General features: G+C 35.5%; 1 protein-coding gene across 1 annotated transcript in view; it reads right to left on the reverse strand.

The window, feature by feature from the left end:
• TEX15 (testis expressed 15, meiosis and synapsis associated) overlaps positions 1–14,147 on the reverse strand; it is a 50,569-nt gene that overhangs the window by 6,910 nt on the left and 29,512 nt on the right. The window contains exons 6-7 of the mRNA XM_084876889.1: positions 5,061–12,331; positions 2,996–3,054 (exon numbers count right to left, since the gene is read on the reverse strand). Of these exons, the coding sequence (XP_084733015.1) occupies positions 2,996–3,054; positions 5,061–12,331 (7,330 nt within the window). The remainder of the gene's footprint in view (positions 1–2,995; positions 3,055–5,060; positions 12,332–14,147) is intronic.

Below are 14,147 nucleotides of genomic sequence, written 5' to 3' on the forward strand. Positions count from 1 at the left end.
ATTTCCCCAGTTTACTACCTTGGTTTGAATCTAGATACTCCACATTTCAAATATATATTTTGAAAATATACTGTGCTTCCAAATATTGTAAAGAATTATTTTATGCTTTGGACATTTCCTGATTGAGGCTTTCAGAAGTAGAAAAGCATCACTACTCATTTTATTTTAGTGTAGTTTCTAATTCATATACCTCCAATCTATTTTAAAAAATATTTTATGATTTTCCAGAGAGAGATAGAGAACTAGAAACATTGATGAGAGAAACATCAACCAGCTGCCTCCTGCACCCCCCCACCAGAGATGTGCCGCAACCAATGTACATGCCCTTGACCGGAATCGAACTTGGGACCCCTTAGTCCGCAGACTGACGCTCTATCCACTGAGCCAAACTGGTTTTGGCTACCTCCAATCTATTGACAATCCTCTTTACTTACCCGTGGCTATCTATACTGAAGAACTACCAGATGTGCCCTGACCCCCAAGATCTTCTGTTATCATTAACTGCTAAGATAGTTTTTTCAAGATCAAGAATAGGAAAAGCAGACCTCCAAAGTTCCTTCCAATTTAATATCCTTTGCATTCCTACATACATTTACACAGTTCCAAGAAGGCTGAAGGAAGAATCTATTATGGGAATGTATAGAGCCAAAACAGTTAATACAGTTCCACAGGTTATTATAGATATAATTATTTTGTGTCTCATCAAGTTTTTTTAATCACATCTGGAAAAGAACATGTTGAAAAGAAAAAAAGTAACTATTCCTCCAGAATCAAGAGAAATTAATCTTTGGCCTTGAATTTATTATTCCATTTATGAAAATAAAAGCTCCACATTTTACTTACTACAGGCACTTTAATGTCAACCTAGATCATCATCCAACCCCATTCAATACTTTGACACAAAAAGTACAATTTTGACTTTATCGCATTTCCAATGATGTTTCAGTGATGCCTTGACCTTACAGACTGACAGCTGCTTGCATCATCTAATCCTTTTATGTATTCTCTTAGAGAATATTCTTCCATAAAGATAGCACCCTTTGTTAACCTTATGTTATAATTTAGTTTCCTGCTAAATGAAACAAAATTTGATTCTTTGAGTGGCAAATACCACCTATAAGTAGTTATCAAGAGCAAGATAATTATAGAATTGTGCCAGGAAATAAAATGACATATTTATCTTTTTTAACAAAATTATCATCTGAGTACATGCTTAGAGAGATGAAGGGAAAGTGGGAGGGAAGAAGAGAAATGGAGGGAGGGAGGGAGGGAAAAGGGAGGGAGGGAGAGAGAGAGGGAGAGGGAGAGGGAGAGGGGGTGAGGGGGAGAGAGTGAGAGAGAGAGAGAGAGAGAGAGAGAGAGAGAGAGAGAGAGAGAGACCTGATACTATTGGCTGCCTTCTGCAAGTGCCCCAACTACAGACAGAACCCGCAACTAAGGCATGTGTGATGACAGAAATGAATTGACAACTCTTTTTTGCACAGGACAATGCTCAATCGAGCCACTCTAGCCAGGCTAACGTGCTGTATTTAAAGAGGCTGTATTTAAAAACTGACCTGGCCGGTGTGGCTTAGTTGGCTGGGCACCTTCCCAGGCACTGAAAGTTTACCAGTTCAATTTCTGGTCAAGGCACATGTCCAGGTTTGTGGGTTCAAACTGGGTTTTCAGGCTCAATCCTCGACAGGGGTGTGTAGGAGGCAGCTGATAGATATCTTTCTCTCTCTCCCTCTAAAGATCAGTAAAAAACTATGTTTAGCCCGGCTGGTGTGGCTCTTTGGTTGAGCACCAACTATGAACCAGGAGGTCACAAGCTTGGGTTTCAGGCTTGGGTTGTGGGCTTGATCCCCAGGAGGAGGCGTGCAGGAGACAACCAATCAATGATTCTCTCTCATCATTGATGTTTCTATTTCTATCTCTTCCTTTCTCTCTGAAATCAATTAAAAAATACATTTTTTAAAAAAGTGCGGCCTACCTTATAAAAAATATTTTAAAAAAAAGCAAAACCAAGTGAGACAGAACTGAGGATGCATATCTTTTTTATTTTATATTATTCATTCTCCTTCATAAAATAAAAAAATGAAAGAAAATGAAGCTTATCATAAACTGAAAATCTTACAGCGTTGAATCAAACAAGAGATGGTCAACAAGTCCAATGGTGCCACTTCATGTCAAAATAAGAAAAATATAAATAATATAGTGAGATTTTAAGAAATACAATTCAGTTCATAGAGCTAGGCTTTATTTGAAGTCATATTCTTTGTATCATATAGTATTAAAACATCCTTTTAGAAAACACTGGCATATTTATAATACGTGTTTGTCTATGACTAAGGCTCCCACTTAGTAATATAAGTTGGCATTTTATATCTTTTCAACCAATTTTGAAATGTGACTGGTCTGTACAGTCCACATGTTTAAAAAAAACTCAATCTAATCACATATCCTATTATTTTATGCTGTTTTTAGTAAAACCAGTCACTAAATCCCATCAATCCTTTAAGTAATGTCTTGTCAAAATATGAATTTTACTTTTTTTTATTATGTAAAACTTTTAACTGTACTCAGAATCTTCTTACCCTTTACAGCATTGAAAAAACATTTTACAGAACACTATCCTTCAATACTTACAGAGTAAAGTTTAAACTCTTTAGATCTTACTTAATAAACTGCATAATCTGAAACCACCACCTCTCCCTTTTTAGCTTACTCTTGTTCCCTAAATTACATGTATTACATGTTTTCTAAGGTAAACAATTTATTTAATTTGTACATTTAAAAGACATTTTCAAGGTATGTCTCATATACACAATCATCTATATTTTGTAGGTAATATAAATTGTTGAATCCAACGCTTTAATAAATTCATTTTGCAAGGCAATATTTAAATCATTCTCAATTTTCTCAACTCAGGTATATAAATAAATGTTTTAGTCTTGTTCCTTAATATGTGCTCAATTTGAATTTTTCTTCAGATAGGGTTGACGGCAATCCCTACCTTGGATGCTGGAACGTTGCATTCTCTTTGTTGATTTTTGTGACATGTTTCCTGTTAACCTGTGTTTAAAACATATAAAATAAAGCCTTATTGGTGGTATAAATATTTATCATCTTAATATCAGATATTTGCAATTGCTTGTTCTGTCATCATCTAAAATGCACCAACACTACATTTATTAATGAACCTTCCCTTTGAAAAGCAGTGAATCTGCTGGACTTCCCATATTTTGTTAATGTTTGGAGATACATTAAAAAAAAAAAGAAATTTGCAAAATTCTTTATATCCCCACATTTGATAACAAACCTGGGAGTCCATTTACCACTGCTTCCTCTTTCATTCCTTTTAGTAAAGCAGTCACAAGTCCCATTGTAAGTAATGTCTTTCAAACATGGATTTTCCTTTTTTATTCTGCAAAACATCTAGGCTCTGGATGACTAATTTCTAACTATACTCAGAATCTCTATCTTTATGTAACTTACAAAACAGTTCCATGGGACACTATCCTTCAATATGTACAGAATTAAGTCCAAACTATGTAGGCCTATATTTAAGGCATTTCATAATTTGAAACAATCTTGTCCATCCTTAGCTTGCCCACTAATTTTGTTTTGTTTTTTTTCCAGACTTAATTTTAAACTCATTTCTCAAGATAGGCTAATAAGCATTGTGTCTTTGCTCATGTTATTTTCCATAACTTATATGCCCTCTTCCTTTTTACACTCAGGTGATAACATTTTTCCCCCCTTTAAAGTAGGGCTTTGGTCTATACTAATCCATGGAATCAACAAATAAACCTTTTCTCTCTCTTTCCCCCCCCTTTTCTTCTCATTACTTATCACACCTTTTTAGTATCCCCCTCTTTTTACTCCATGTAGAATATACAACTTGTGTTCTTGTGTTTTGGAAGTATATTTATAAACTGGTTTCTTATTATGCATTTTCCTATAAACACAGCTAATATATAATGATTAATTGCCTAGTCCCTGGAACTAATGTCATAATGAATACAATTAGAGTAAACTGAGAAAGAATTCTACTTTTCATTTTATATATAGGCTTTTTCTTTGCTTTTCAATTGGGAAATTCTTGAAAATTTTTGAGAAGCTTCTGAGAGCAAAATAGGGCCACTTGTTAGTACAGACTGCCTGGTTTTACATCTGTGTTCTCCCATTTAATAATAACCGTGACATTGGGAAAGTTACCTTTCTATGCCTCAGATTCCTTACCTTTAAATAATAAAGTTATAGTGCCTACATAAGGCTTTTGTGAATAATAAAAAGTTAATATTTATACAATATTATAACAGTGCCAAGCACACAGAAAATGCTGTGTAAAATTTGTTAAATAAAATATGTTTATGTAGGACTTCTATATCTTCATAATCACCTTTTAAAAAATATCTTTCCTGCCCTGGTCAGTGTGACTTGGTTGGTTGAGCGTCATCCTATGCACCAAAAGGTCACTGGTTGGATTTCTCTTCAGGGCACATGCCCTGTGCTTAATCCCCAGTAGGGGACTTGCAGGAGTCAACCAATCAATGTTTCTCTTTCACAATGATTTTTTTCTCTCTTTCCTTTCCTCTCTCTGAAGTAAATAAAAACATATTTAAAAATATGTGTCCTATTTCTCCATGTGAATAATGTTCAGAAACACAGGCTCTGTTAGTCAGTTTTTAATATTCAATACACTAACTATTAGCCTTCATATATAGAAGCTACTCAATAAATACTTGGTCACTCACTTAACTCATGTTTGTAATATTGCCTTTTCCCCTTAAGAAGTGATTAAAATTCACATCCTTTCAAGAAATGTTTTCTAAGTTAAACAATCTATTTAATTTGTACATTTAAAAGACATTTTCAAGGTATGTCTCATATACACAATCATCTATATTTTGTAGGTAATATAAATTGTTGAATCCAATGCTTTAATAAATTCATTTTGCAAGGCAATATTTAAATCATTCTCAATTTTTACAATTCTGCTAACTACTTATTTGCTTAGATATTAGATTTGTTTTTAAATAACACCGCTGCATAGGTTTTGTTTCAAAAAATGTTACCTTTTGTTTTTTACAACTGGAAACAGTAGTATTTTTCTCTTGTTCCTGAGAATCTTGACATTTGTCTACAGTGATAGGTCGTTTTTTAGAAGAATTTGAACCATTTTTCAATAGGCACTCTGAAATTGAGGGTACCTTTGTACAAGTAATGGATTTATTGGTATTCTTCCTAGGTTTTACATGAACATTCATGTTTTCTCCTCTCTTCAGTTGTAAAGTCTTCTCTCTATTATGCAGCATTTGGCACAGGATAAAGGAAATGGTTAACTCAGTATTCTTAGCACATATCATCTTCATACTTTCAATAGTCTTCATGACTTTCACGATATGGGCCATTTTCCCTAAATCTTTCTGTGGGGCAGCCAGTATATTTTTGAGCAGTGCAGAAAACTGATTGTAGTTGTGTTCTAACTCTGTCACAGTCCTTCCATAATTTATGGATGCTACACATGGCACAAAGTCAATATACGTGGAAACCGAATACTCAGACTTCTTTAGAAGTTTTTTAACTTCTGAAAGCTCTTTAAGTTCTCTTGAGAATAAATGAAGAGCGTATGAGCGATTAACAGCTTCATCATGTTTGTCGATAACATCCAGATCTTCCTGAAGTTCAGAAACAGCAGTCTCTATAACTTCCCAAAGGCAATCTGCTGAGTTGTCTTTAAGAAATGAAAAAGAAGCCATTTTTTCTTGGCAGTGAACCAGCTCAGGAAGAAGTGACAAATCAAACCAAAGCATACCTCGAAACCGCTCTTTATCTAGTTTCTTTGCCATTGAGTTTTTGAGAAAGTGAACTGTTTCTGAGAGCATGGCTATTTCAATATAGGCTTCAGTGGCTGCAGGTTTTAAAATTGTAGCCTCATTGCTGTGGTTTTTGACCACATCCAAAACGTTTTCTTCTGTGATAAAAATATTCTCTCTGTTATCATCTTGCAGCACCTGAAAATGCTTTTTTAAAGTTTCTAAGTGATTGGTACATCTCAAAGTGAGTTCCTGTAATTTTTCAAAGTCTGCAAATTCAGTTTGAGCCAATATGTCATTAATACAACAGATATCTGGAGGTGAAACCAAAGTGCTGTTAAACTTACAGTTTTCGATGCTAGCCATTGCTTTGTTTGTTAGGTCATCTGACTTTCCGGAACCCACCATAGTGTTCTCCTCAAGCCCAATATTGTAAATTTGTTCACTGCTTAACTCTCTAGACAATGTTTCATATATCTTTTGCAATTTAGAAAAAGAAGATTGATTCATCTTGAGTAGTGTTTCTTTCTTTTTCCGTCCTGAGCATTTTTTGCTGGTAGACTGTCTCTTCTCTTTCCAAACAAGGCTTTTCGCAGCATCGAAAAAGATATGTTCCATGCCATAAAGAGCTATATTAACACCTACTGCCTCATTGCTCTTGATAAAATTAACTTTTGAGGAGATCATTTCAATGATAATCCACAAATGGTCTCGTTTTCCTTGGTGAGAATCGACTTTAGGAGAGTCCCCGTACACACTGACCAGCTCTAAAGTACTTTTTCTTAAGGTTTCTAGGTCTCCTAAACTGTCGCCGAAGTTAACGCCACAGGTAAATGGGACAGAAAGAGAAAAGTCAAAGCAGTCAGAGCAGTGGCTCAAGATGGCTTCACATTCATTGACCTGCCGTTTGCATCTTAAGAATGCATAGTATGAATTTTCCTTTTTGGTGTCTTCTAGTAAGTCAACTAATTGATCGTGATAGTTCTGCAACTCACAGAACGCATTGTATTTTAGCCTTCCTTGAAAGGCAGGGTAGAAATTAGATTGTTGTTGAAATCCTCGTGGCCTGCCAAGCAGCTCACTGTACAATGTCTCATCATACCAAAGCAAGCTTCGGAATGTCGGCTCGCCTCCTAAGAGTCTTTTTTTGTTTTTAATGAATTGAATAGTTTCCATCATCATTTGGAGTTCTACCAAGGAGTCAACGGCACACGGTTTTAACTTCTGTTTGCAATTATTCCACAGGTTTTTTTCGACCAGCAATTCTCTTGAAATCAGGATTTGCTCAAGTGAACATTCTTGCTTTCTTTCAAAAGCTTCAACAAGTAAAGGGAGAATACTTTGACAAATCTTAGTTTCTTCCTGTAGACTCTGCAAAGATGATACTTCATCTGCCCTCCTTAAAATTTGAGCTAGCTTAGCTGGAAGGTCTGAATGATTAACTGAGAAATGTTTTTCTTCTAATTGATTCATGGATGATGTAGGCTTTTTCTGTGGAGTGGTGATTTTGGAGGTTTCAGAGTGAGCATGTAAAACAGGCATGTGATTCATTCCTAAAATGTCTGGTTGTGCGGTAGAATCAAACTGAGAGTCATTAACTTTAACCACCTCTTTTTCTCTTTTGTTAAGCTGATTAGAAACTGTGTTATTCAAAGACATTGCCTCACTCCTATTTTTAATGCTTAGATGAGGATCAATCAAGTTATTTTTAATTGTTTTCTCACTTAAAGAGGGGGATTCTTCTAAAACCTTAGTCTTGTAATCATTCCTAACAGTTGATCCCTTAGTCATACTTTTGGTGTGAACTGAATCTTGTGCTTTTTCGGTTTGTTTAACTTTCCACATTTTTCTGTCCGGAATGTCTTTCTTTGAAATACCTATTTTGGAAGAACCCTTTATATCATCTTTTAAGAGCAGAGAACTATCACTGGAAAAAGATCTCTTCATTATATTTGCCCCATAACTTTTACTTTCTTCAACTGGCATGAGATTCAACTCAGAATCCTCAGAAACATTTGTTCCATTCACATCAATAGGGATACGATTACTTGGAAAGCATTGTTCTGTCTTCAGAAGCTCCTTTTCACTACATGCTTGCTGACAGTGTGGTACAGTGGTGGACCTTGCAAGAGAATCAATAGCAAAAGTCCTCTGTTTGTCCAAATAAGGTTTTGAAGATTCTTCCCCATTATGTGCCACTGGAACACTTGATAACTGAGAAATGCTATTACACTTTTTGCTTATTGTCAGACTTTGGTTTAATGGGTCTGTAAAGACATTTCCTGTAATAGCATTTGGCTTGGAGCTTTCAGTAGGAGATGCCCATTTTTCTAGAAAATTTACTGCCCGGTTTCTTTTATAACCAGATAAAATGAGGTTATCTGGTTTGTAGTTGTCGACATTCAAAAAGTGCTTCACATTTGATTCTAAGACTGAAATAACTATGTCAGTTTTCACCTTTGTGTGGGCTATACAAGTTGCATCATAATTTTTGTCTGAGCTGAAACGTACATTGTTTTCTTTTGTGCAACTTAAAGATACTGAATTAGTTTTATTTATTATTTCATTAGCCTCAGCACTTCCTTTTATTGCACCTTTAGTACTGTGTGCTAAATGCTTCTCAGGCTTTCCACATTTACTAATGTTAGATAAAGATTTAATGCCAATCTGGTTTTCTTTTTTAGTGAGTTTTTCATCTGGGCAGTCTGAGGATACCAGACACCCCATTTTCCCAGAAAAGGATTGAAGTTCTGGTGATCGTGGATTTCTCATACAGGTATTGTCGTAAGCTGACTGACTTGTACTTTGGGATGTGGAGCACAGAGTTAACTGTGATTCAGGATATTCTTGGTCACAAAATTCTCTCACGTGAATAGTGGTGTGGCTTCTGGAGACACTATTGGCCCCATTTTTCTTTGTGATTCTCTTTCCACTTGTTCCATAAGACTGGGATTTTGATACATGAGTTAATGATTTATTAACTTCAAATCCCAAAGCTTTTTTCTCTCCTGGTTTGTCATATTTTCTTTTTGAGAAAAAATGCTTAGTGGAATAGTATCTTCTTTCAGCAAAAGAACTATAACCTTGAAGGTCACAAATTTCCCAAAAATTATTGCATATTATGGAATATGATTTGGGTAATGGGCCCTTTCTTGAAGTTTCTCCCACTTTAGCTATAAGTTCCAAAGACATATTAACTCTTCTATGAGCCTTTTTTAAGTAAAGAAGAGCTCTGTCAAGTTTTTTGGAAAGGCATTTGCTTTTGCATAAAGATACTTCACTATTTAGAATATCCAGGACACTCCTAATATGTTTTTCTGACTGTGAAAAGGTTTTGATTCGTCCTCTGGATAAGGAAGAAAAACATTCAGATGAGTTTTGATTAGTTAGCTTCCTCCTCTTCTCACAAATTTCATAAGAGTGTACATTCTGGTCCCTAGAAGTTGTATGTGGCTTTCGTTTGCTAATTCTTGATTCTGTGTCCTTTTTACGTCTATTATTATTATAATCAGTTTTTGACTTTATAAGGAAACATCTGCTTTCTTTATTTATTGTTGTGACATTTGGAATTTCAGTAAGCAAAGGTCCACTGTTTTGTTCTTCAGATGTGTGATTCATGAGTTTATTAGGACTCAAGTCAAAAGAAAGTGAGATTTCAGATTTACTCACTAGTCCTGATTCTTGCCTTTTATTACCACATTCATCTTCACATGGGTAATCTGAATTTTCACCAGAACACTGGGAATAAATTTCTAATCCCGGAACTTTCCCTTCCTCCTCACTTATTTCTGATTTCGTGGCTTCAGTTATATGTTTGCAAAACGTATCTTTCAATGCAAGGGGCTCAACAGTGGTACTAAATCTTGGCATAATTATATTAGTAAATGTAACCTGTAGATCTGGAAGTAAAATTGGGAAGAGCTCTGCTTCATTTTCTTGTGTAGAGGAAGAATCAGAGGGAGGCTGATCACTATGCTCCTTTCTTGTGGTGCTTTTCAAAACTTCATTCTCTCCATTATTGCTTCCAAATAGGCCTTCCCAATCGATACGCGACGTCAGAGTCTCATATGAGATCCCAAATTCATCATACAGTATACTTCCATGGCTATGAATGTCTTGTTGAGATAGAAAAGCATCACCGCACTGTTCTGATTCTACTTCAATTTCACTTTCCAATTCGAAATTTTGAAGAACTAAGTTGTCACTTATTGATTGATGAAATGAGATGTCTAATTTGTCTTTATCCAGACGCATGTCACAATCAGAAACCCTATGCTTTACTAATAATCCCAAATCTGGACTCTCAGAAGAAATTTCTTTAGACTTGTGTCTTTGGTGGTCTTCACGATTTGTGTCTAATGTGGGCACCACTGCAGCATTTGAGGTTTTCTGCATTGAAGAATCTGAGATTTTGGGATATATGGAAGTGAAACCTTCCACGCTCCTTATGGTGTTTTGCACATCCTTTTGTTTTATGGCAGTGAAAGTATCTTCGGTTTCCAATGATGTAGTTTCTGTTGGTTCATGTTTCCCCCCACAAGTCAAATATAACGTAGAAAATTCTTCAGAACTCAGAATTTCTGCATTATTGTAGTGTTTATTCTTCCGCATTTCATCTATATTAATAAAATTCTTACTTGTATGAAAACCCAGCTTCTCATCTCCACATATATTTTTTGTGTTTTCTGTAGATGAAGCAGTGTGATCCTCGTTAGCTTCAGTTTGGCTTTCTTTATCATTATCTCTTTGTTCTTTGAAGTTATTCAGATGTATATCATTATTCAACTGTGCATTATAGAACAGAGTATAATCTTGACCTTTATCGCCTACTTGAGAAGTTTCCTTACAGTCTCTCTGAATGTTTTCCAATGACACCGCATCACTTTCATTTTTCCTATGGACACATGTATGTTCTTTAGTTATGCTGCAATGTGAATTGTCATGAGCTATTTTAATGTCATGAGATGAAATAACTGTATCTATTGGCAGTTCTTTGGCCTGAGGAATGTCTTTTGCTTCCTGGAAAGCATCAGTTATAACAATAAGACAGTTTTGATTTGTCCTTTTCAATTTCAGTTCCATTAGTTTTTGAGAAGTGGCAAAACTGGTATGAATGTTATCTTCATTCTCCAAACATTGTTGAGAATGCTTTTGCGAAGGGCTTTCCACTCTTGGAGTAAGAGCATTTTGTAATTCCAATGCTAGATAGCCTAGCTCATACTTGTTCTTTGTGCTGGGTATAGAAGACTTTGATTTTTCTAACTCTTGTGTGATTAACATTTGATCACATTTTCCCCCAAAATAATCAAGATTTCTACCCTCTTTGCATTCTTCGTGCAAAAAAATGCAATTATCTACTGGGCTGACTTTTGTTCCATTAGTACAATAATTATTAATCTCTTTCCACAAATTTTGATTTTCTACATGTTTGGAATTGTCTTCATGGCCAGTGAAATTTCTCACCTTTCCTATGTTTTGTACATACTCGTATATGCTTTCTTTCCTTTGGAATGCAACATCTGCAGACGTTGTGTGACCAGTCTGACATATAGTTTTTAAGTTAGAAGAGTGTGGTTCCTGAGAAAGGTTTCTGTTATACCCTTTTGTATAAGTATTCATCGATTCATAAGAGTTATGTGCCTCACTATTTTGTTCAGTTAAAAGTGGGATGTTACTTCTCGGTTGGGATCTCTGGGCTTTTTCCTCACTGTGTTTTTGGTTCTCAACTTCTGAAATTACATTTGACAAACACATTGGGAAGGAAAAATTGCCTTGGTCCTGAAATTGTCCTGCCATGGTAATTTTATTGGGCGTTGTATAATCACAATTCTTAGAGCCTATGTTATGAGCTTGAGATTGTGAATCATCAAAAGAAAGTTTGGAGCAAGGAACACCCAAACAATTAGTAAGGGGAATAGCATTATCACCAGGCATGACTTCAGATGAGGGGGCAGAATTAGTTGGCATAGATGGGTTTATTTCGGAATTAACAAAATCTAAACTCTTCTTCAATGGCAATCTCTCATTTAAACCTGTACTATTGTGTTTTTCCATGTTTTCTTCTCTCCTCGTAAGTCTTGGGTCTTTGATGATTTTTGAAGTAATAACTGTGCTTGAGGCAATATTGTTATGAAGAGGAAAAGCAGGAGTAAGACAGCTTAAAATATTTTTAAGTTGTGCACAATTTAACAAGAGATCACCATTAATACTTTCTCTGGTATCACTGGGAATAAATGAAAGACCTGAATCATCTGTATGTACTTCAGAAGTATCTTTACATTCTGTTAACTTGTGCTTCACCTGTCCATTGTATGTTTCAAGTACAGAAATGTTTCCATCTTGTACATTCTCATAGGAACTAGAATTATTTGAGGTGAGAGAGTTTATCTCTGAATTTAGTGCATCGCACGGACAGTTTTCCTGAACAAATGTATTCACAGGTTTCCTGAAATGCTCATAGATAATTGTAGCATCTTTTCCTTTTCCAATTCTTTTGGCCACAGTACAGTTATTCAGAGAGCATGCTCTTTCTGTGAAAATAAAAAGAAAATAAGCAAACATAGGAAGAAAAAGCATTTCTACCATAAGCTCTATTAAATAGAAGTAAATTTATATAAAATAAAAAAGATCCCAAATAGCCATAACAATCTTAAGAACAAAGTTGGAGGGATCACAATATCAGATATCAAGTTATACTATAAAGCCACTGTACTCAAAATAGCCTGGTACTAGAACATACATTGGCATATAGAACAATGAAACAGAAAAGAGAACCCAGAAATGGATCCAATTAATATTTGACAAAGTAGGCAAGAGCATACAATGGAGCTAAGATAGTCTCTTAAACAAATGGTATTGAGAAAATTGGTCAAATATGTGCAAAAAGAAAAAGAAATTAGACCACCAACTTACACCATACACAAAAAGAAATTCAAAATGGATAAAAGGTTTAAATGTAAGCCGTGAAACATAAAAATCTTAGAAGAAACCATAGGCAGCAAAATCTCAGACATCTCTCATAGCAATATGTTTATTGATACATCTCCTAGGACAATGGAAACTAATGAGAAAATAAATAAACGAGACTACATTTAAAAAAAAAACCTTCTGCATAACAAAAGAGATCAACAAAATATCGAGAGCCCATTGTATAGGAGAATATATTTGCCAATGACACATCTGATAAGGGGTTAATCTCCAAAATTAAAAAATGGGCAAAGGACATAAATAGACCCTTCTCCAAAGTAGACATACAGAAGGCTAAAAGGCATATGAAAAATGCTCAGGGTCACTAACCATCCGACAGATGCAAATCAAAACGACAATAAGTTACCACCTCACACCTGTCAGAATGGCTGTCATCAAGTGTTAGTGAGGATATGGAGAAAAGGGAACCCTCATACACTGCTGGTGGGAATGCAGATGGGCACAGCCTCTGTGGAAAACAGTAAGGAGTTTCCTCAAAAAATTAAAAATGGAATTCCCATTTGACCCAGTGATTCCACTTCTAAGAATATGTCCCAAGAATTCAGAAACACCCATCAGAAAGAATATATGCACCCCTATGTTCATAGCAGCACAATTTACAACAACTAAGGTTTTGAAACAGCCTAAGTGCACATCAGCAAATGAATGGATTAAAAAGCTGTGGTATATCTGTACAATGGAATACTATGCAGCTGGAAAAAAGAAAGAACTCTTACCATTTGCAATAGCATGGTTGGACCTAGAGAGCATTATGTTAAGCAAAATAAGCCTATCAGAGAAATATAAGTATCACATGATCTTACTCATGTGTGGAATTCTAATGAACATAAACTGATGAACAAAAACATATCCAGAGACACACAAACATTGAACAGACTAACTTCAAGAGGGAAGGTAGGGGAGGGTGAAGGGGGAGAAGAGATCAACCAATGAATTCATAAGCATATATGTTTAACCTATAGTCACAAATAGGGTGGGGAAGGCTTTGGGGGGGGGCAAGGTGGTGGAGGGGGCGATAGGGGAAAAAGGGACACGTAATACTTTAAACAATAAATATTAAAATAAAGACTACATGCGCCCCTATGTTCATAGCAGCACAATTTATAATAGCTAAGATTTGAAAACAGCCTAAGTGCCCAATAGATGAACGGATTAAAAAACTGTGGTACATCTATACAATGGAATACTATGCAGCTGTAAAAAAAGAAAGAACTCTTACTATTTGCAACAGCATGGATGGACTTGGAGAGCATTATGCTAAGTGAAATAAACCAGTCAGAAAAAGCTAAGTATCTCATGATCTCGCTCATATGTGGAATCTAATGAGCATCATAAACTGGTAAACAAAAATAGATCCAG

Source organism: Pipistrellus hanaki (genome assembly GCF_964339955.1).
Source record: "Pipistrellus hanaki genome assembly, chromosome: 3".
NCBI lineage: Eukaryota > Metazoa > Chordata > Mammalia > Chiroptera > Vespertilionidae > Pipistrellus > Pipistrellus hanaki.